This window comes from Quercus robur, chromosome 4 (assembly GCF_932294415.1).
Source record: "Quercus robur chromosome 4, dhQueRobu3.1, whole genome shotgun sequence".
In the NCBI taxonomy this organism is placed as follows: Eukaryota; Viridiplantae; Streptophyta; class Magnoliopsida; order Fagales; family Fagaceae; genus Quercus; species Quercus robur.
The window spans coordinates 25,059,723-25,080,307 of record NC_065537.1 but is presented as its reverse complement, the minus strand read 5'-3'; the positions used below and the strand labels follow the sequence as shown (position 1 = coordinate 25,080,307).

The following is a 20,585-nucleotide window of genomic DNA, read 5'->3' as shown; positions in this document are numbered from 1 at the left end:
ATTTATCTGTATTAATTGAATGATTGGTTTTATAATTGTTTGGTTTTAAAATTGGATATTTTTTGTAATTTATTTGGCTACGGATACAATTGATGATTTGATTTTATACTTAGGAAGTAAAGAAGAGCATGTTTTAGATTTTTTAAAATATAGATTTTAATGAAAATATTTTCCAAATAGTCAAATACATTGTAAATCAACTTTTAACAATTAGGACTCCTCTTCCGTGTAATACTCCAACTAATAAAAAAAAAATCAACTTTAATATATATATATATATATATTTTTTTTTTTTTTCCTTAAAAAAAAAAAAAAAACCCTAATCTGACTAGAAAAAGAAAAAGCTTACGCCGTAGTTGCTACCCAAATATGGATTTTAATGATAATATTTTTCATGATTGCAAGATTGATTTATAGATTATCATGTAGTGGTTGAGAAAAATTAAAGATCATGAATTTGTGCTGATATGAATTAAGAAGACGGATTCCAAAACCTTAATTCCTTTCTCTTGATTGTTTACATCCTTTTGCTGCTTTAATAATATCGTTGCTTAGTATAATTATTTGCTTAACTTCATCTAATTTCAAAACAACCAATTTTTATGAAACTAGATTAAGATTAATTTGGTTAAGATTTAATCAATTTTCTTAGATTTATACAAGTCTCTGTGGGTTCGACCTTATTCTTGTCAAACTATACTTCAATACGGTTTATGCACTTGCTAGTACTTTAAAATTTCACAACAATATTGCTTTGCTGTTTTCTTCCCTGTGGAATTAGAATTCACCTTTATCCCTCGTGCCAGGGCATCACGGGCTCCTTGGGCTTGTCATATTGGACTGGGTATGCTGACCCTTTTATTTTTTTTGTTTGCCTTCATTTATTTGATTCTGCCGGGCCTTGCCCAATTTTGCTTCTCTAGTTTTGGACCCTTCTAAGGCCCTTCTTTATTCTTCAAGAGGGTCCATTTCACCATGGTTACCTTCTATGCTTTACTTTTCTTCCAAAGGAGGGCCTGTGGGCTAACTTTGGGTTTTATTTCCCACTCTCGAAGGACATTCTTCCTTTTCGGCCCATTGCTTGGGCCAGTTACTATTTTTTTGCCCCATTCTTAACCCATCTCCTTGGGTCAACTTGGGCCTTTTTTGGTTGAAAGCTTTGAGGAAATACTGTGGGAAACCAAAAAAAAAAAATCAATAGTACTCTCTTGTTCTAGGAGAAATTATTATTTATACCGGAGAATTGTTAATGTGGTCTTCTTTGACCGATGAGATGATGCTATTTATGCAAATGTATATATGAGCTTTTTAATCAATACAAGGAATAAAAAATAAAAATTACCAAATGATATCACATTTGCATAAATAACAGCATTTTATTGGTTGAGAGGTCAGGGAGTACCATTTCAGCAGTCCTCTTGGTGGATCTAATAATTTCTCCTCTCTACCCTTTCTCTTTAGTTATTATATAATTCTAGGGAAATGTTAATAAGGGACTTGTTAAGATTTTTCTAACGTCATACGTAATAAAAAATGAGATTAAAAAAAAAAGACATAAAAGTACTCACAAAGTAAAAAAAAAAAAAAAAAAAACATAAAGATGTAAATAAGATAAAAAAAATTGTCAAAAAAAAAAAAAAAGTTGTTGTTAACGGGCAGCTTGCGGTGCCCGTTAACACAACACTTCTAAATAATACGGTCGAAATAAGGCCATAACATTGATGGGGTAGCTTGTGGTGCTTGTTTACACAACCCTTCTAAATAATACGAGTGAAACAAGGATATAACATTGATGGTGTACAAAGATCTGAAAGACTGCTTGTCGTGTAACAGAAACAGCAACACACAAAGATAAGGAAAGAGGAAAACAACAAGAAGAGTAGGTAAAAAAAACAAAGAAAGAAACTAGCTACATGGGAAGAGGAACACAATTGCGGAGGAGCATGCTAACACACTCGTGCTGTCAAATAGCCCTACAAATAAAACGTTGACACGTTTGAAAAGGGCAATGGGTTGCCACGTGATTGTCCACGCGATGCTTCATGGGCATTTCTCATTCATCATAATCATATTCAAGGAACCTAGGCTAGGATGGCTGGCATTTTCTTCTGCATAGTCAAGTTATGTAGCCAGACATGCATTCTGTCTTCTTGCTTGTACTCTATATTGTCGTGTCGATCGGGGTTGCTTATTAATGATGAACTCACTCTCAGGGCCTCCTTGCTTTGGGGCCTTTTGGCTCTTTCTTCTAATTGATTCATCATCCAACACATCATGCATGGTGACAGTTTTTGAGTTTGAATATATATCCTATAAATTTTTCAGGCTTTGTTATTGCATTCGCATGTTTAAATTGTCCATATCAAAGTGTTTGTCCCTGTCAGACTTTTTAACTCTTGCCAGCTACTAGTTGCTTGTGGCTAGTTTATTGCTACTATTATATTTGGACATGTCAATAATTTTGTAAGCAAGAGCTAGCTGGTGACCAATTCACTAGCTTTGGTTTCAATGCTCATGCTAACTAGGACAATTGAGAAGTTTGGTATGTCTCCCATACAAACCATGGGCTGGCTTGCTGGCCTTTTCAACTTTGGTTACCTTATCATTCTTATTATCATGTTTGAATTATTACTAGAGACTTCCAATAACTAAAGACCTTGAATGGATTAGGACTAATTAATTACTAGTTAAATGTTACCCATCATTTATAAATCTGTGAAATCTAATAGAATGTCATATATATATATATATATATATATATGTATATATATATATATATATATATATTTGTATCTTTCACTGTCAGCCATAATGGAAAGTTAACTATCTTTCAAAGATGAGGCAAGAATTTGTTTGTTCTAAAAAATCTTAGCATACTATATCGTGCAACTTTGTCGCGATGGTCATTTTACAAGTTTTAAATGTATATATATATATATATATATATATATTTGTATCTTTCACTGTCAGTCATAATGGAAAGTTAACTATCTTTCAAAGATGAGGCAAGAATTTGTTTGTTCTAAAAAATCTTAGCATACTATATTGCGCAACTTTGACGCGATAGTCATTTTACAAGTTTTAAATACTTGTGGGGTTTGGGACAAGGACCGTGATTCAAATCTTCAGAAATGAGTTTTACATACATTTACACTTAGTTTAAGATAAAGTAAAATTTCTATCTTGTATAAAAAAATAATAATAAAATAAAAATCTTAGCATGAAGTTTGAAAGTTAGATTTGTTTATAAACTATAATGGTCTCTGTCATTTCGCCATTTTCAATGGTAAGGAAACATTGCTAATCATTCCATGATCAAATCAGTGAACCGTTTAACCAATTTTGAATTGGACTTAGCTTCTGAGTGGCCACTGGACAGAAACCTTACCCTTTTGAATTAATTAGTGTTTTTATTTACTGCTTTATAAGCACAGAGTTGAGACGCGTGTTCCATTACTTTAGGAACTGTATGGACAAAGCCCCTTCAAGGTTAATTTATTGGTCAACACGCTATATAATGTGACCACTCATTTAGTTTTTTTTTTTATGATAGTGGTGCCTTTGTAATCATGCCTCTTATAAATCTTTTACCTTAAATTTTTTTATTTAAAAAAAAAAGGGTTTAAACTGAAAGTTCCATTCTTGAATCGTAAAACATCAAAGGGTGTTTCTCTTTCAACCTCACAAGTGGTCTATGATATATTATATGTTAATTTGTGGATGCTGCTTTGAGTCATTTTAAATTTTTAATAATACGCTCGAAGAACCTATCACTTGGAAAGGATAATTTGTAATACTAAGCTATACGTAGGTGGCCTTCTTCTACGTACGTTTGTTTAGGCTACAAGAGAAACTACTGTTTTCTGTTGAGTGGGTGCCTCAGCCTCTGCCCTCCCCACAAGTTGTTTTAACATAAGTAAAATACTAATGGTCCATTTAGATTGAGAGGAAAAAGGGAAGTAGAGTAGAGTAGAATAAATTTAGTTCAAAATTAGCCTATTTTTAGTCAATTTTACTCTACTCCCCTCTCTACTCTCCCTCCTTCCCCCCATCCAAACGGATCCTAAGGTTTTAAGGGTTCAATGCATAAAAACTTCTTTAGCATGAACCATTATCAAATTCAAAAGTGTTGGGGGGACCACAATTGACTCCCTATAATCACTCTAAAAATAGGCCTGCGTGGCGTGATATCGAATGTCATAAAAAATTTGAGTGTGTCTTTTTCATCACCAATTGGTTTTGAGGTGGAATGACACAGCTCACGGTCCGACAAAAAGTATCTTTTAAGTGCTAAAAAAAGTATATTTTTAACTTTTGTGGTATTTAAAATAATGTAATTGATATTTTTTTAGACTTCTTCACTTTTATTAGATAGACAATGAGTCAATGACCAGGTATTTGAGGTAATATTTGGTGTAGCGGGATATATAACGTACGTTTATTTTATATGATATGGTTCCTACATTTGGGAAATCCATTTCCATGTGAGAGAATTGTTTTTATATATACCTATTACATAAAATAAAAATTCTTGTAAACATATCTACAAGGCAGGAATTGGTCATTGTCCACATTTTTTGGCTCACATGATGCTCATGTAGTCATTTATCCTCCGTCATTATTAGACAAAATTTTGTAGCACAACTGCACAAGGAGTGTTGTTTGATAATGACCAATACCACATGAGTCACTTTGCATGCATTTAACCCAACTTTTATATACTAGACTCGATAGGGAATCGGAAAAAGGAAGCCGTTTTGAGTTATTTAGTTTGATCAGTTCAACTAATAGTTGAATCAATGATTTCATAAATGCTAAATAAAAATAATTATTTAGTAAAAAACACACACACATAAATATTCCAAAATGTGGTCTCCCTTTCAAAATTTTTATAAATGTATAATATTAATAACTTCCTAAGTTATCATTTCCTTTATTTGAAAAGTTAATACTCTTTATTAATTAATTAGTTTTCTTAATTAATGATGATAGGTTTGAAACTATTTTTTTGAAAAAAAAAATTGGGAGACTATACATCCAATAATAATCCCTTAATAAATTAATTTTCCTAAACATGACTAGCAAAAGATAGTACATTAAATGAAAACACTTTAATATAAGTTAAAAAATTTTAAAAGAAGAGAAAGAGAAAAAGACTCTAGCCTACATTTTGCTACTTAATAAGGGAGTAGAAATATTGTTATAGCCCAATCAGGGGAGAGGAAAGGAATTGAATCAATCTTTAAATAATATTCCATCTATCCTCTCTTTTGAAAATTTAATTAGAAGAAATTAAATAATTATGAAGAAATATCCATTTCATTCCATTTTTTCACAAATATAGTCTTCTCAAAAGTGGGAGGAATATTCATCCCTTTAATAAAATGAGATGAAATATCCATATTATCAAGAAAAAGACAAATAAAAGTTAAATAGTATACTAGTGATAAAATTATATATTTCTTTAATTTATATTTTCTCTTTATAAACTCCAAAACACATTAGAGAAAATACATTATATTATATTTTATTTTATTCCATTTTTTTAATAATTTCTCAACGTGTTAAGAAAAACTCATTTGTCGATGATTACCACATCAATAACAAATGCAACCAAACAAGATCTGTGGAGGAGCAGATTTATGAAATTTTGGTTATTTTAAATTAGTACATTTATAGAGAAAGAGAATTTAACATTGGCCCAATATATAAAATTACCAAGTGGGTTGGTGACGCTTGTAAAAATTGAAAAGCCTATGAATAAATCTTAGGCATAAAGGGATACCTGTACAAGCTGCTCTATGTGGCTGAAAATTTCGCATAACCCCATTTAGCCACGAGAAGCATTGCCATCGTTTCATGGATGCAGTAGGCAAAAGCTTTTCTCCTATTCAGAGATGGATCTTAGAGCATCATAGATCTATTATAAAGCAGCCTTGAAGATAAGTTTTGCATTAATCAACCATTAATACCCATCTTACCAAATACACTTATTCTACTGAAACACTTAAAACCATATGAGATAGTGGCTATTAAGGGTAGAATACTCTCTCTCTCTCTCTCTCTGCAGTGTCTGTGTGGAAGTATTGTTTCATCTATTTTCTCCCTCTTGAGTCATGCCTTTGGGCAATTACTTTGTCATGCATCATTATATATAAGATCTGTTTGAATACCGCTTATTTTGTTGAAACTAAAAACTTATTGCTGAAAGTACGGTAGATAAAGGTAAAAGTTAGCTGAAATAGTACAATGAGACCTATGAATAATACCAAAAAATGCAATTGACCCATGAATAGTAGCAAAAATTAACTGAATAGTGAAATAATTTTTATTTTTTATTGGTATCCAAACGTAGGCTAGTAAGTTTTGGGCTTGACTCCCTTTTCTTTTGAACCTGGATTAGTTGGGCTAAGTTCCATTTTGCTTGGGTTCACCCAAAATCGACCCTAAATCCTTAATAGAGATCAAAGGAATTGTAGGCTAGATTATATTGGTTTTTTCATAAAATCTTGGTTTGGATTTGACTGTAATTTGTTTTTGAGTATCTCGATTCTCCAAACATGATTTTTTTATATAAAAAAAATATTATTAAATTTATTTTTATATTGTAATAAAACTGCCGATAAATCTATATAAAAAGAAAAAAAAAATCTTTTGTAATAATGAACATGGTCCTATATCTTCATCTTTCAAGAGTTGTATAGTAACAACCCCCATACCAACCAAGGATATTTGTTTTCCTTATGATGAGAAGAGCTGAGAGTAAACAACACCATAATAATGTGCAACTGAGAAGGAAAACATTATCCTCATCTTCCTCTATACAGTTCAAATTGGAAAAGAATCTAATTTATTTGAAAGTCCCATGAAAGAGAGTCCATCCAAACTGATGGGGACAACACTATAATTCTATAATACATGTTACGTTGAACTCAATGCAATGTCACAATAGTTTTTTTAACACACTTTGCGAGTATTTGCCATCTGGACAATAATGCTAATTAATGACTGAAATTGCTCAGTAGGTCCACACTATTGTGACATTTTCTACATGCCCGTTAAGAGCATGACACGTAGTAAAGAGATTGGTTACAAAAATTAATACAAGCAAAGGTCCCCCATTTTGTTTCGATGTGGGACCGATTGTTCATTACCACACTGCAGACAACATTGTGTTCATGCTTCTTCATCCAAACAATCACAGAATCAAGTGTTGGAGATGCATGCACATATTCTAGCTAGATGGCCACGGATGTGTCATATAGTCACAGACAAAATAATAGAGAATAAACATGTGAGACACTTGCCCTTGTACAAGTAGGATATAAATGAGGTGGGATTTTAACCCATTTTACCATCACATATAATACATATAATACCAAACTTGTTTGTCATATTTTTCCTTTTAAAATCTTTAAATTTGGTTAGTAATTTTCATTGGTAATTTTGCAAAGACGACAAATGTTGTCAGTTCAAGCTCATCTATAACTTTCTTTTATTGTCCTCTTGCTAGATACTTTTGTAGAGAAAAAATGGTATGCATAGTGTTCTTTAAATATCTAATTAATGTAGTGCGTAGATTCTAGTTTACGCGACTAGTAAACAAGAAATGAATTTTGAACTCCGCTTTCACCAACAACTGAAATAATATCATGATTTGATAATAAAAAACAATCATTTTGTATGAAGCAAACACCATAATATAGTGCGTAGATTCTAGTTTGCTCGACTAGTAAACAAGAGATGAATTTTGAACTTCGCTTTCACCAACAACTGAAATAATATCATGATTTGATAATAAAAAGCAATCATTTTGTATGAAGCAAACGTCATAGATCAAAATTCAGCCGTGTCTATAAAAATTAGATACAGTGTAATAATTTGAGGCCTTTCTCTTTCACTTCAAAGCAATACTCTTTGCCGTTGTCAAAAAAAAAAAGCAATACTCTTTGCCTGGTTTTGGTGGAATAAACAATACACCCCATTTTGCCGGTCAAAGTAAAAGCAATGAATAAATTTTTAACTCACAAGGAATGCAAGAACCATGCAAAGGGCCAAAGAGTGCAAAGATTGCTACCTGATGTTTTATAATTTTATTGGACAGGAATTTTTTTTTTTTAATTTATGAAATATTTTTTTACAATATATTCAAAGGTTGACTACATTATCGATTAATTGGCACTGCTATATATGCTATTCATACTTAAAAAATTATATGAAAGAATCACACAATCTCATAGAGTACTATGTTTCGCTGGTAACATGTGGCATATTACATTGCATGCGGCTGATCATAGAATTTCAATAAATGAAATGTTATTTATATGAAGCAAGTTGCATTATTTATATATACATGTAACATATATATATATGTTCCACTTCTTATTTTATTTGGAATCCTAATACGTACGTCTCTTACCATTTAGATTTTATTTTTTAGGAACTTGGATGCTCCAGAATGTACCCTTTGATTAAGAATCTCTCAACCAAGTAAAATCACTATATTGGTTTATTTTTATGAATTTATAAAAAAAAAATTATTTTTCTCAAAATATTCTTAAGTTTTTAAATATAATGTTAACTGTATTGCCATAAATTTTTATTATAGGGCTTCCTATAAATTAATAATAGGAAAAATAATATGAGCTGTGAATTAAATCAAATCTCCTAAAATAATAGTTCAATATTTTTGAATAACACATGCAAGACCAAAAAAATTATTTCAATCTTTCATGAATCATGCCTTGTCATTCATAATTATTTATGTTCTTAAAAAAAATTCCAAATAGAAAATCAAAATCAAAGTCAACAATAATTATTAAAAGTGACTATAACTATAATGAAAAAATTAAATACATAGCATAAGCACGTTATCAGAAAAAAAATTAAATTCATTTAGCCAAATAGTGTTAATTCTGGTATATAATTATCAAACTAGAGCTTTCCGAAGTAAAAAGGATGTGCATATTCTCAATTTTTAAAGAGAATCCGTGTTCCCATAAAAGTGAGATTTGGTGGGAATCTTGAAATCCCTCCAGTTAGTAGCAACTAAGAATGAGGATGGTTGAGAATCATATGATAGCTAAATATTGACGCTCTGTTTTGAGAGTTCATAAATGAATGAAATAAATAAATTATAAGAGAATAAAATGAAATGAGTATAAGGAATGAAATTAAGTTGAACTAAGTTATCTTGTTGAGATGTTTTAAAAGAGACAAATGGAAATGAATAAAAAGTAAGTGATTTTGTTTGAAAATATCATGAGAATGAATGGAAATTAATAATTTTAGAACAATATTACCATTATACTCTCTTTAAAAAAAGAATTAGCAATTTTTCTATGTGAGAGAGAGAAACAAAAGAAATGATACATAAATGTAAAATCAGTATAAAGGGGTATTATAAGAATTTAGATCAAAATTTTATAAAATTCTATTTCATTCATCCCATTACATTAAATTTAGAGAATACAAAATTGAATTTTTGAGAAAAATATTGGAGGAATGCATGTTCTCTTTATTCTCTTCTATTTTTTTCCTCCTAAAAAAAATAAAACTTTTTTTTTTTTTGCCTTTCTATTTAATTTCCCAATAAGATAAGTTTAACATTCTACTCATTTCCATCCCTTTTTTTTTTTTTTTTTTTTTTTTTTTTTGTTTGTCTCAAATTTAGAAGCCAATTACATCAACAAATTTTTTTTTTTTTTTTGACACTAACTTTATGAACAAGAATAAATTCACGTTTGATGAGGGTAAATTGGATTTGGTTTAAACATCATTGACTTGAAAGCTATGAGTATCACCCGACAAAAACATAGACTTTATTAGACATGACATTGCTAAAATATGACACCACCCTCGAGAAAAGAAATGTAACTAAAAGATGCCACTAATTTTGATGATTGAAAAAGGAGAAGACGTATACCAAAAAAAGTGAAGCATTAAAGTAGCACTTTGTGTTTGTGAAACTCAGAATTATAAGACATGAAAGAGAAGCTTTAAGCTACTAGTAAATAAAAAAATAAAAATAAAAAGGTCATGATATAAAGTAACCATGGTTAAATTATTGTAGACGCCGGAAAACACGGAAGGCTAACCATGGTTAAGAAACACTGGTTAGCTACTAATAATCGTGGAGGTGGGTGAGAATTGATTATGTATCTTATAGACTCATAAATCTACATATATATATATATATATATATATATACACACATATGAGACTGTCTAAAATACCAATATGCACATATGTATATGATCCCATGAATCTTTTGTTCATATGTTCATGTTGGTGATAGAATCTCTGTCCTAAAAGCTATCTTTGTGTAAGTTTACCCTCTTTCAACACTCACTTCTGTTGTAAAAATTTGTTCTTTCTCTTTATTTGTTCACTTTCCTTTTCTGGGTCCTTAAGGAATACATTCTTTTTCTTGGAATCATATGAAAGAAAAATGCTAGATCTTGTTGTCACCTTGTGATGTACTCAAATGGGTGTATCTGGATTAGAAACTTGGTTTGGAGATTGAAATTATGCTGTGTTGTGGCATTTTTTTTTTTTTCTTCATGTTTCATATTGGTTTGATTTTCTCATCTTTGATGTGGGTGTGATCTCTCTTAGTCTGAACTGTGCTAGATCTTGATGTTCAAGAAGCTATGTTAATTGGGTATATTCCATTTCCATTGAAACCTTTTAGTGTTCTTGACTTCTTATGACTCTTTAGGCTTTAAATTTTTTAATTTTCTTCTTGCATGGTTTAGTTTCTTCAAATCTTTTCCTTTCTTAATTAATAACTGTTATATTTTTGGGTACTGGGGATATAACTCTGTTGCTATTTTCACCCAATCTCTCCATGAGAGGCAGCTTACAGGGTTGATGGTGAGGGTCCTTTTTGAACAATCTCATTAACATCTAAAGAACCCTTTTTTTTTTGCTTTCTTTCTCCTTTTCGTTTTGTTATATTCTATTGTGTTTGTTACAGATCAGTTTATATCATTGTATTTTACTGGATATGCACCAATTGACTTGCATATTCATATTTGCCACTGTATTATACAAAGTACCTGTGTTATCGGTTATTTTTTTCTCATATGGATGTGAATAAGTGGTCTCTTCTGGTGGAATTTTGATCTCTGGGCTTAATCTATTAGTTCTATTCAATATTTGATTCATTGTTTAACATTTTTTTTTTTAGTTTTTATGTAGTAATCTAATATCCTCTTTACTCATTTCAATTTTCAATATTTGATTCATTGTTTATAATTTTTTCTTGTTTTTATGTAGTATTCTAATATCCTCTTTACTCATTTCAGTTCATGTATCAAGAAGGGAGCGAGTAGATTTCATCCTTGTTTCATTCTTCTCAGGTTGATCAGACTGACAAAACACTCTATTGCCAACCTTCTACCTCTGTAATTCTACTCGTTTTGTTGTTTTTAATAATCTTTTGTTCAGCCAAGCTGAGCTTGCACCTTGTATTTCTGAAAGTGCATTTATATTTACAATTCTATAACCCCAAAACTTCACTTTTGATCCAAATGGGTCTCTCAAGCCTCCCAGCCCCATCCGAGGGAGTACTGTGTATACTTCTGGTAAACACTGCCCTATCCATCTCAATTGTCAAAGGCATAGTCCGAACCATCCTTCATATTGTTGGTATCCATCTTACATCAGCATCGGCTTCACCCTCATCAACAGATTCTACTCAAAACCCCCCAGAGTCATTCGAATACTGTAATACTTCTGAGAGTTACATTGAGGAGTTCAAGAACCGGACCCCAGCTATTCGGTTTGATACAGTGTGTAGCTATAAACAGCCAGAACACGAATGCTCGGTTTGCTTGAATCAGTTTGAACCTGAATCAGAGATAAACCAGTTGTCTTGTGGCCATCTTTTTCATAAAGTATGCTTGGGTAAGTGGCTGGACTATTGGAACATTACATGTCCTCTCTGTAGGACTCCCTTATTGCCTGAGGAAGAAGCAACTTGCCTTTGGTGAGCATATACAAGTTATTTGACTCATGTAAGTCCAGGGAATTCCATGTACAGCATAGTGTACAGTTACTTGCTTATATGCATCGGCTGGTTGTAGTGTTATACGCATGTTATGCAAGGAGTTTTCAGTGTGATATGTTGATGAATCATCTTTGAGACCAAAATCTTAATATTGTACATATTGTGATGTTTCTGATGTTACACTTATATATGCATCAGACTCTAGCTTGAGCGTTTTTGTGGAGATTTTGTTTTCTTTTGTTGCCATGTTGCTGTATTGGCCAGAGAATTAGGGAGCTCCTGTTACACTTTTTTAATATAAAGTTTGAACATTATCCGGCTTAAAACCTCTACCTGATTGACATGGAATAACAGCTCCCTTTAGTCATGGCTAATCATCATTATGCAGATTTCAGCATATTTTATCGTCCTTTCTTTAATACAAAGCTGAGACCCATCATACTAGTAGCCAAGGTGTTGTCCCCAACCAAACTTGCAAGTGCGCAAGTCATTTAAAATTAAGATGTGAAATGAGTAAAGGGACTAGGGAGACTGTTTTGATTCAATTGGGTTACATCCAAGGTCCTGCACCTGCTTAAAAAAATCCACTGGCACTCTAATTTGCTAATCCTAAGGTGCTTCAATGGAACATTAAAGAGTAATGTTTTTCTCCACTGCACCAGTGTGGTTATCTTAGTCGTAACAAGTAAGAATAAGTTATACCTGTCAGAAATTGTACATTTAAAATAAAATTAAAAAAAAAAAAAAAAAAAAAAAAAAAAAAAAAAAAAATAGTACAAGAGACTTTTTATTGTATGAAGAGTCCAGGTGAAGTGCCTATATTCCTTTTTTTTTTCCCAGAATATTGTACAAAGTTGCCAAGTTTTTATATTCCCATATCTACTTTGTAACTAAGGACAAGCACTGCCAAAAGAGTTCAAACTCATAATAATTGGATAAGAAAGTTCCCAAAAAAGAAGAATTAAAAGGAAGAGATTGGGAACTAAAAATTTGCCCCATTCAATAAGCCCCAGAAACCAGATAGCTGAATTCTGTGTATGGTCCCAGCTTTGGGTCTGTTTGGTTAGGTGTTTTGGAAGATTAAAAGAGTTTTTAAAATTTAAAACTCTATTGTACAACCACAACTACTCTTTCTTTTTTTTTTTTCTTTTTTTTTTTTCTTTTTTTTTAAAATTTTAAAAAACACTCATTTTAAATCAAAACACAATTTTCCAATAATTTATACAAATGCACCTATTTGGAAAAAATACCTAATTCTCGGTGGTGAGGGTAAAGTTTCAACTAATATTGTCATCTAAATGTGAATTTATCCATACAAAGGTTAAGAAAGTTAGCAACAACAAAAGTAATTCTTAGGTACTCCCGAAGTATGGAGAATGGAGCTCCCTCCTCTCACATTCATGGTGGAGTCCACTCATTAAATTCATGGTAGGGTTTACCATGAATGTGAGAGAAGTGAGCACCATTTCTCTATACTCGAGGATTACCTAAGAATTTTCCTAACAACAAATAATAAAATAAGGCATGCACAATCAATGCACACAAGATATAACAAAATATGTAATATAGAATCTGCTAAGACAAAATATATAGAAGGCATGCACAATGCACACAAGATTTGCATGGTTCAACACTGAGCCATTGAGCTCCGAACAATCCACTATGATCAACAAATTTTAATGGTCTTCTACTCAAGTTTTATCACACTACTTTTGTTTCCACAACAAACTTGGAGACATGCAAGATTACTTCAAGAAGCTTTATGAAACCAATCACTGTAATGAAATATTCCAAGTATCTTGTTGAAAGAAACCCCAAGGAGACATGCAAGATTACTTCAAGAAGCTTTATGAATCTAATCACTGTAATGAAATATTCCAAGTATCTTGTTGAAAGAAACCCAAGCACCATTGAGACACTTACTTCAATAGATTTCAATTGCCATGTTAAAAGGAGGAAGAAAAACTCATATCCAAACTTTTATTTATCATTTTTGCGTGTTTTCTTAATTGCTTGGACAAAATTAGTTACAATTTAATTTATAACAAAATTTATAATTCAACAACTTATTTTAAAAAGCCTTAAAAACTTGCATTGAAAAATAAGTTAATAAGCCCTTATGGGCTTGGACAAAATTCAGATACAGGAAGAAATTTATATATGAATCATGACACTAGCTAAAAAAAAAAACAATTTAATTTATAAAAGCATTGAAAACTTGGATTAAAAAAATAAGTTAATAATCCCTTATGGACTAGGACGAAATTCGATTACAGGAAGAATTTTATTTATGAATTATGATAGACTGATAGTATTTAAAAACGCTAAATGAAAGGGGAGAAAAATTAAAACCCCACTAAATTTAGAAATGATAAAATTTTATTCTGAATATATATATATTAAAGAACCGAACAAAATGAAAAGCCTATATCATCTCTTCGTAGGTCTTTTTTTCTTTTTATTGTGAATGGGCTAAGCCCAACTAACGAAATAGATGGGCTTTCATATTATTCAATTGCACAATCTTCAAAATTAATCTTTTCAAGGAGTTCATGACAATTCAATGATAATGCCATCCTTGGGATTTAAGTTCCTACGAGACATTTCACCTTATACAATGTCCAAATTTGAAGTCCGTACCAATATTTGTGACAAACTTTGATGCTCAAACAAGGAAGTTCTGGTGGAATCCAAAGAACCCAAGTGGAAAATACTTGGGCCTAGAAAGCTTGGGATAATTTGTGCCTACCAAGGAAAGAGAGAGGTCTTGGTTTAAGAAAAGTAAAGAGTTCAATAGAACTCTTATTACAAAACTCTCTTGGATGGTCGCTTCCTAGAGATAGTCTATGCATGAGGTTGCTCAGGTCAAGACTCAAGAATGTGTCCCCTATTTGGAGGGCAGTTGAGAAAGCTAAGAAGATGGTAGCTAAGGGTACCTGTTACCTTGGATAGATGACTACATGCCTGGACCAAGAGATGATTAATTCAATCTCATTGGATCCGTTGATGGTGTCAAGCCTAATAGACTCATCAACTCATTGCTGGAAACAAGACAAATTGACAGAACAGTTTGATACAGATTACAGACACTCTGAATGCTATCAAAAGAATCCACCTTCCAATACGTCCTAAGCCCAATAGGCTGATTTGGTTAGGGGACTCAAAGGGCAATTTTTTCAGTAAAATTTGCCTATAGAGTGAACCAAGAATTTAACACAACACAAGCTTTGCCTTGGAATCAAATTTAGAAGATTAAAACCCATGAAAGGGTCAAAATGCTACTCAACAGGATAGGTGCCAACACATTGCCAACAATAGAGAACTTTTTTGAGCCTAACAATGGAGAACTTGAAGCAAAGGATCGGAGTGGCAGATACAGGATGCTACTTATACGATGCTCCTACAGAATCATGCTTTCTTCAGTTTATTATCTAAAGAACGTTCATTTTCTAGGTTTAAATTTTTTAAACTTATAATTTATCTAATGATAAATTTGATGACACATGCCTTTTGTTATTTTTAAAAATATATATATATATATTATTAGCAAAACTCAGTTGTTTATTATTGGAAGATAATGATATTCATTATCATTCTTAGAAGTTTTTAGTGAGTGGATATATTACCTTTAGCAAGTAGGTACTAAAAAACTGTTATAGTAAAATAGATATTTATATTTTAAATAGTTACCCTAACTTTACGGTTGATCAAAATTCTTATACAAATGAGATTAATTTTTTACAACGTAATTATCAAAATTCTTAAAATTAATGTCTTTTTTGATTAATGTAAATCTTTATGTACTTTAAATATCAAATGATTTATATATTTGTTTTTATGGGGGCCAATTAATCAAGAGGTATTGTTAAGGCTGTACTAACTGAGCCTATGGCCCAATTCGAGGACATTAGCTAATCCGAAGATGGCCAGATAAGATTATAAGGGGAACGGAATAAAGAGAAAAGTAGAGATAATATGAGAGAAGTCCAACGAATGTCCGAGGAGAAAAGCTATCTCGGCAACAAGGGTCCGAGGTCAGTAAGAATGCCATATCATCATGGACTTTCTTCAAAGTTACATCACAACTAAAAGTTGGACGTTGGACAAGGGGTAAGAAAGGAGAAGGGTAACAAATATCTTCAAAAAGCTGCTACCTCCGCATTAAATACCTCTGCATTAAATACCTCCCAACTAACTCTCTGGCCGCATTAATGTGGAGGTGATGCCTGAACAATGGTCAAGCAGCCTTACAGCTACTAGTTGATGGTTCTGGGAGGTGTTGGATGGGATAGGAAGGAGTTCCCAGAGTCTAACCTACACGTGTATAGTAGAGATGATATCAAGATTGTGGTATATAGCATGGGAAGATGTACTAAAAAAGGGATCGGAGAAAAAATCAAGCAATTTTTGCAATAAGACTATGAACTCTTGTAACTTTGTTAATCAACAAGACAATATAATATAAACTTCTCAGGTCACTCCGAGGACAGACTTTCTTATCTTATTTGTGTCTAATAACCTTAAATTAGCAAATTTTATCGTTTTTCTTCTGGAGTAGATCTAGTTCTTTCATCCACGCTCTACAAATTTATTATTTGGGCTTCTTGGGCTAAAACCCAATCCTATATTGGGTCCAATCCAATTTCAGTCCTTATAGTTTTGTAATACAAATAAAATATAGAATTGACCTTAATCACTACTATTTTTCCACGGCAAGCACGTGACTTGCATGTGCTGCCCTAATTAGTATTATTAAAACAGAGAATGCATGTAGATCTCCAAAGTCCAAATACAACATAAAAGGTTGCATTGGATAGCGAGGAGAACGTATATTTGGGCTTCAATTAAACATAGCTGCACACACACAATTTAGTGTAAGCCAAATTAAGCTATCCAAAGAATATAAAGCCCTTAATAATTTTAGAATATGACATTTTTCCTCATATTTAGTTGCTAACAATTGACACAAAAGCCATAAAGAATTAAATATTTGTGAATATATATGTGTGTGGACCTAAAATTGTAGTATTTATTCTAAATAATTAGAATAATTAAATATGTTTATTTTGTTATATTAATTATTCTAAGCATAATGAAATTTTAATATTATTTTTCTAAGATTTTTTTTTTTTTTTTGGAGAGAGTTTTAACATACGGCATCCGCTCCTGATGATAGCTCTTAAATCATCAGACCAAGACACCTATCAGTTTTTGGTGTAGGCGGGGATTGAACCCCAGATCTTTTATACAACTATCAGAGACTTTACCAGTTAAGCTAACTGGAACCTACCGTTTTTCTAAGATTTATATAAGGAACAATTGAATTTTTTGTTATGTGAGAAACAATTTATTTGAAATATTGTATTCTTCCTCAAATTTAGTTGTTTTTGTAACAATTGAAACAATGTCTAACAAAAAGGGGAAAAAAATTAGTAACATGCAATCAAGAATGTAGAAAAATAATTGAAAAATATTTCCATTTTTTAGTAAACATGAAACATGCCTATCTATATTAGCCATTATATCATGCAATTTTCAATTTATAAACACATATATATAGTATGATCAAATCACTATATACTATTTATGATGTCTTTCAATTTTGTCTATAAAATAACTAAAGATTAGTATTTCTTACAAGGAAATTTTTTAAATATTTTTTTTTATACATCAATAGTTGAAGTGGGGGATTTGAAGCCTAGATATCCCTATTGAAAACACTATGAGGTGCCAACTAGTTAAGCTACAAGATTCTTATAAAAATTTATTGAAATATTGGAGAAAACTAATAATAAGTTACATTGCACATCATGCGGGAACTCAACTAGTTTGGTTAAGGGGGCATTCTCAGTAGTTAGGGGTGGCAAATGGGCGGGTTGGGTCATAAATGGGTTGGGTCATAGATGGGTTGGGTGTATAATTACCCATTTATCCATTTATGACCCGTTTATATATAAATTAATTATCCATTACCAACCCAACCCATTTAATTAGTAACCCACCCATTTAACCCAATATGACCCAATTACCTCTAAAACTACTTGAATACCCTCTTGATCTCCAAAATACCCATAAATACCTAAAATGATGCAAATACCTCTAATCTTCCAAAATTACCAATATACCCTTGGACATCCAAAATTATCCCAAAAATCTCTAAAATTATCCCAAAATACCCATGAAACCTCTAAAATGACCAAAATACCCCGAATATCTCTAAAATCACCAAATATGCTTAAAAACCACTAAAATGACCAAAATACCACCCTAAAACCCAAAAAAATGACCAAAATACCCCCAAAACTCAAAAAATGACCAAAATACCCCCGAAACCTAAAAATTACCAAAATACCCCCCAAAATCTAAAAAATGACCAAAATACCTCCAAAACCTAAAAATGACCAAAATACCCCCAAAACCCAAAAAATGACCAAAATACCCTCAAAACCCAAAAAAATTACCAAAATACCATCAAAACCTAAAAATGACCAAAATACCTCTGAAACCCAAAAAATGACCAAAGTACCCCCCAAAACCTAAAAATTACCAAAATACCCCTGAAACCTAAAAATGACCAAAATACTTCCAAAACCCAAAAAATGGCCAAAATACCCCCGAAACCCAAAAACTGACCAAAATACCCCCAAAACCTAAAAATTACCAAAATACCCTCGAAACCCAAAAAATTACCAAAATACCCCCAAAACCTAAAAATGACCAAAATACCCCCAAAACCTCAAAAAATACCAAAATACCCCCGAAACTCAAAAAATACCAAATACCCTTGAAACCCGAAAAATGACCGAAATACCCTCGAAACCTAAAAATGACCAAAATACCACTGAAACCTAAAAAATTACCGAGATACCCCAAAACCTAAAAATTACCAAAATACTTCTGAACCCTAGAAATTTACCGAAATAACCCTAAAACTAAAAGATGATAGAAATGCCCTCGTAACCTAAAAAATGGCTAAAATACCCTTAGAATCTAAAAGATGATCAAAATAACCCCGAAACCTAAAAAATTACCGAAATTCCCTCAAAACCTATAAAATGAATGAAAGACTCTTAGAACCTTTAATTTGTTAAAAATATCCTTGAAACATCCAAAATACCCTGAAACCTCTATTTTGGTAATTTTAGATGTTTCAGGTGTATTTTGGTCATCTTACATGTTTAGGGGCATTTTGGTCATAATTTGGGTTTCAGGGGTTTTTATCGATCATTTTTTTAGGTTTTGGGGTTATTTTGGTCATTTTTTTTAGGTTTTTGGGGGTATTTCAATCATTTTTTAGGTTTCAAGGTATTTTGGTAATTTTTTTAGGTTTCTGGGGTATTTCAGTTATTTTTTAGGTTTTAGAGGTATTTCAGTCATTTTTTAGGTTTATGGAGTATTTTGGTAATTTTTTAGGTTTAAGGAGTATTTTGGTAATTTTTTAGGTTTAGGGCGTATTTTGGTAATTGTTAGGTTTTGGGGGTATTTTGGTCATTTTTTTAGGTTTTTGGGGTATTTTGGTCATTGTAATAGGTTTTGGGTTTATTTTAGTCATTTTTTAGGTCTTGGGGTATTTTAATGATTTTACAGGTTTCAGAGGTATTTTGGTCATTTTTTAGGTTTCGGGGGTATTTTTGGTAATTTTAGGGTTTCAAAGGTATTTCGGTCATTTTTAAGGTTTAGGGGGTATTTTGGTCATTTTTTGGGTTTTTAGGGTATTTTGGTAATTTTTGGGTTTTGGGGGGGGGGGGGGGGGGTATTTTGCTCATTTTAGAGGTTTTGGAGGTATTTTTCTCATTTTGTGGGTTTTGGGGGTATTTTGGTCATTTTTTGGGTTTTGAAGGTATTTTGGTCAGTTTTTGGGTTTTGGGGATATTTTGGACATTTGAGAGGTTTTGGGGGGTATTTTGCTCATTTTAGAGATTTTGGAGGTATTTTGGTCATTTTGTGGGTTTTGGGGGTATTTTGGTCATTTTTTGGGTTTTGGGGGAATTTTGGTCATTTTTTGGGTTTCGAGGGTAATTTTTGTCATTTTTTGGGTTTTGGAGGTATTTTGGTCATTTTTTGGGTTTTGGGAGTATTTTGGTCATTTTTTTGGGTTTCAGGGGTATTTTGGTTATTTTTTGGGTTTTGGAGGTATTTTGGTCATTTTTAGGTTTCGGAGGTATTTTGGTCAGTTTTTGGGTTTTTGTGGTATTTTAGTAATTTTTAGGTTTTAGGGGTATTTTGGTCATTTTTTGGGTTTCAAAGGTATTTTAGTCATTTTTTGGATTTTGGGGGTATTTTGGTAATTTTTAGGTTTTGGGGGGGTATTTTGGTCATTTGCTGGGTTTTGGGGGTATTTTGGTCATTTTTTGGGTTTCAAGGATATTTTGGTCATTTTTTTGGTTTTGGGGGGTATTTTGGTAATTTTTAGGTTTTGGGAGGTATTTTGGTCATTTTTTAGGTTTCAGGGGTATTTTGGTTATTTTTTGGGTTTTGGTAGTATTTTGGTCATTTTTTAAGTTTCAAGGGTATTTTAGTCATTTTCTAGAAATTTAGATTTTATGTTGTTTATTTAAATTTTAGATAGGTT

At 31.8% G+C, this 20,585-nt stretch overlaps 1 protein-coding gene and 1 non-coding gene across 3 annotated transcripts; one reads left to right on the top strand and one right to left on the bottom strand.

The window, feature by feature from the left end:
* The first annotated feature begins 10,161 nt into the window (after positions 1-10,161).
* On the top strand, positions 10,162-12,236 carry LOC126720972 (probable E3 ubiquitin-protein ligase XERICO). 2 transcript variants are annotated; one of them, XM_050423912.1, is made up of 2 exons: positions 10,162-10,324; positions 11,310-12,236. In XM_050423912.1, exon 2 carries the CDS (start codon positions 11,535-11,537, stop codon positions 11,994-11,996), a length of 462 nt encoding a protein of 153 aa, XP_050279869.1. In that variant the 5' UTR covers positions 10,162-10,324; positions 11,310-11,534; the 3' UTR covers positions 11,997-12,236. The 2 variants fall into 2 exon arrangements, with proteins under 2 accessions (XP_050279869.1, XP_050279870.1); XM_050423913.1 differs by lacking the exon at positions 10,162-10,324 and adding an exon at positions 10,356-10,663.
* Positions 12,237-16,779: 4,543 nt separating this feature from the next.
* Positions 16,780-16,925, bottom strand: LOC126724619 (small nucleolar RNA snoR136). The gene has a single exon (XR_007655060.1). It is a non-coding gene; the product is annotated as a small nucleolar RNA snoR136 (small nucleolar RNA).
* Between the last annotated feature and the right edge of the window lie 3,660 nt (positions 16,926-20,585).

Bases quoted from the DNA above. Each gene is read 5' to 3' on its own strand.
- LOC126720972 (XM_050423912.1), top strand. From the start codon at position 11,535: ATGGGTCTCTCAAGCCTCCCAGCCCCATCCGAGGGAGTACTGTGTATA.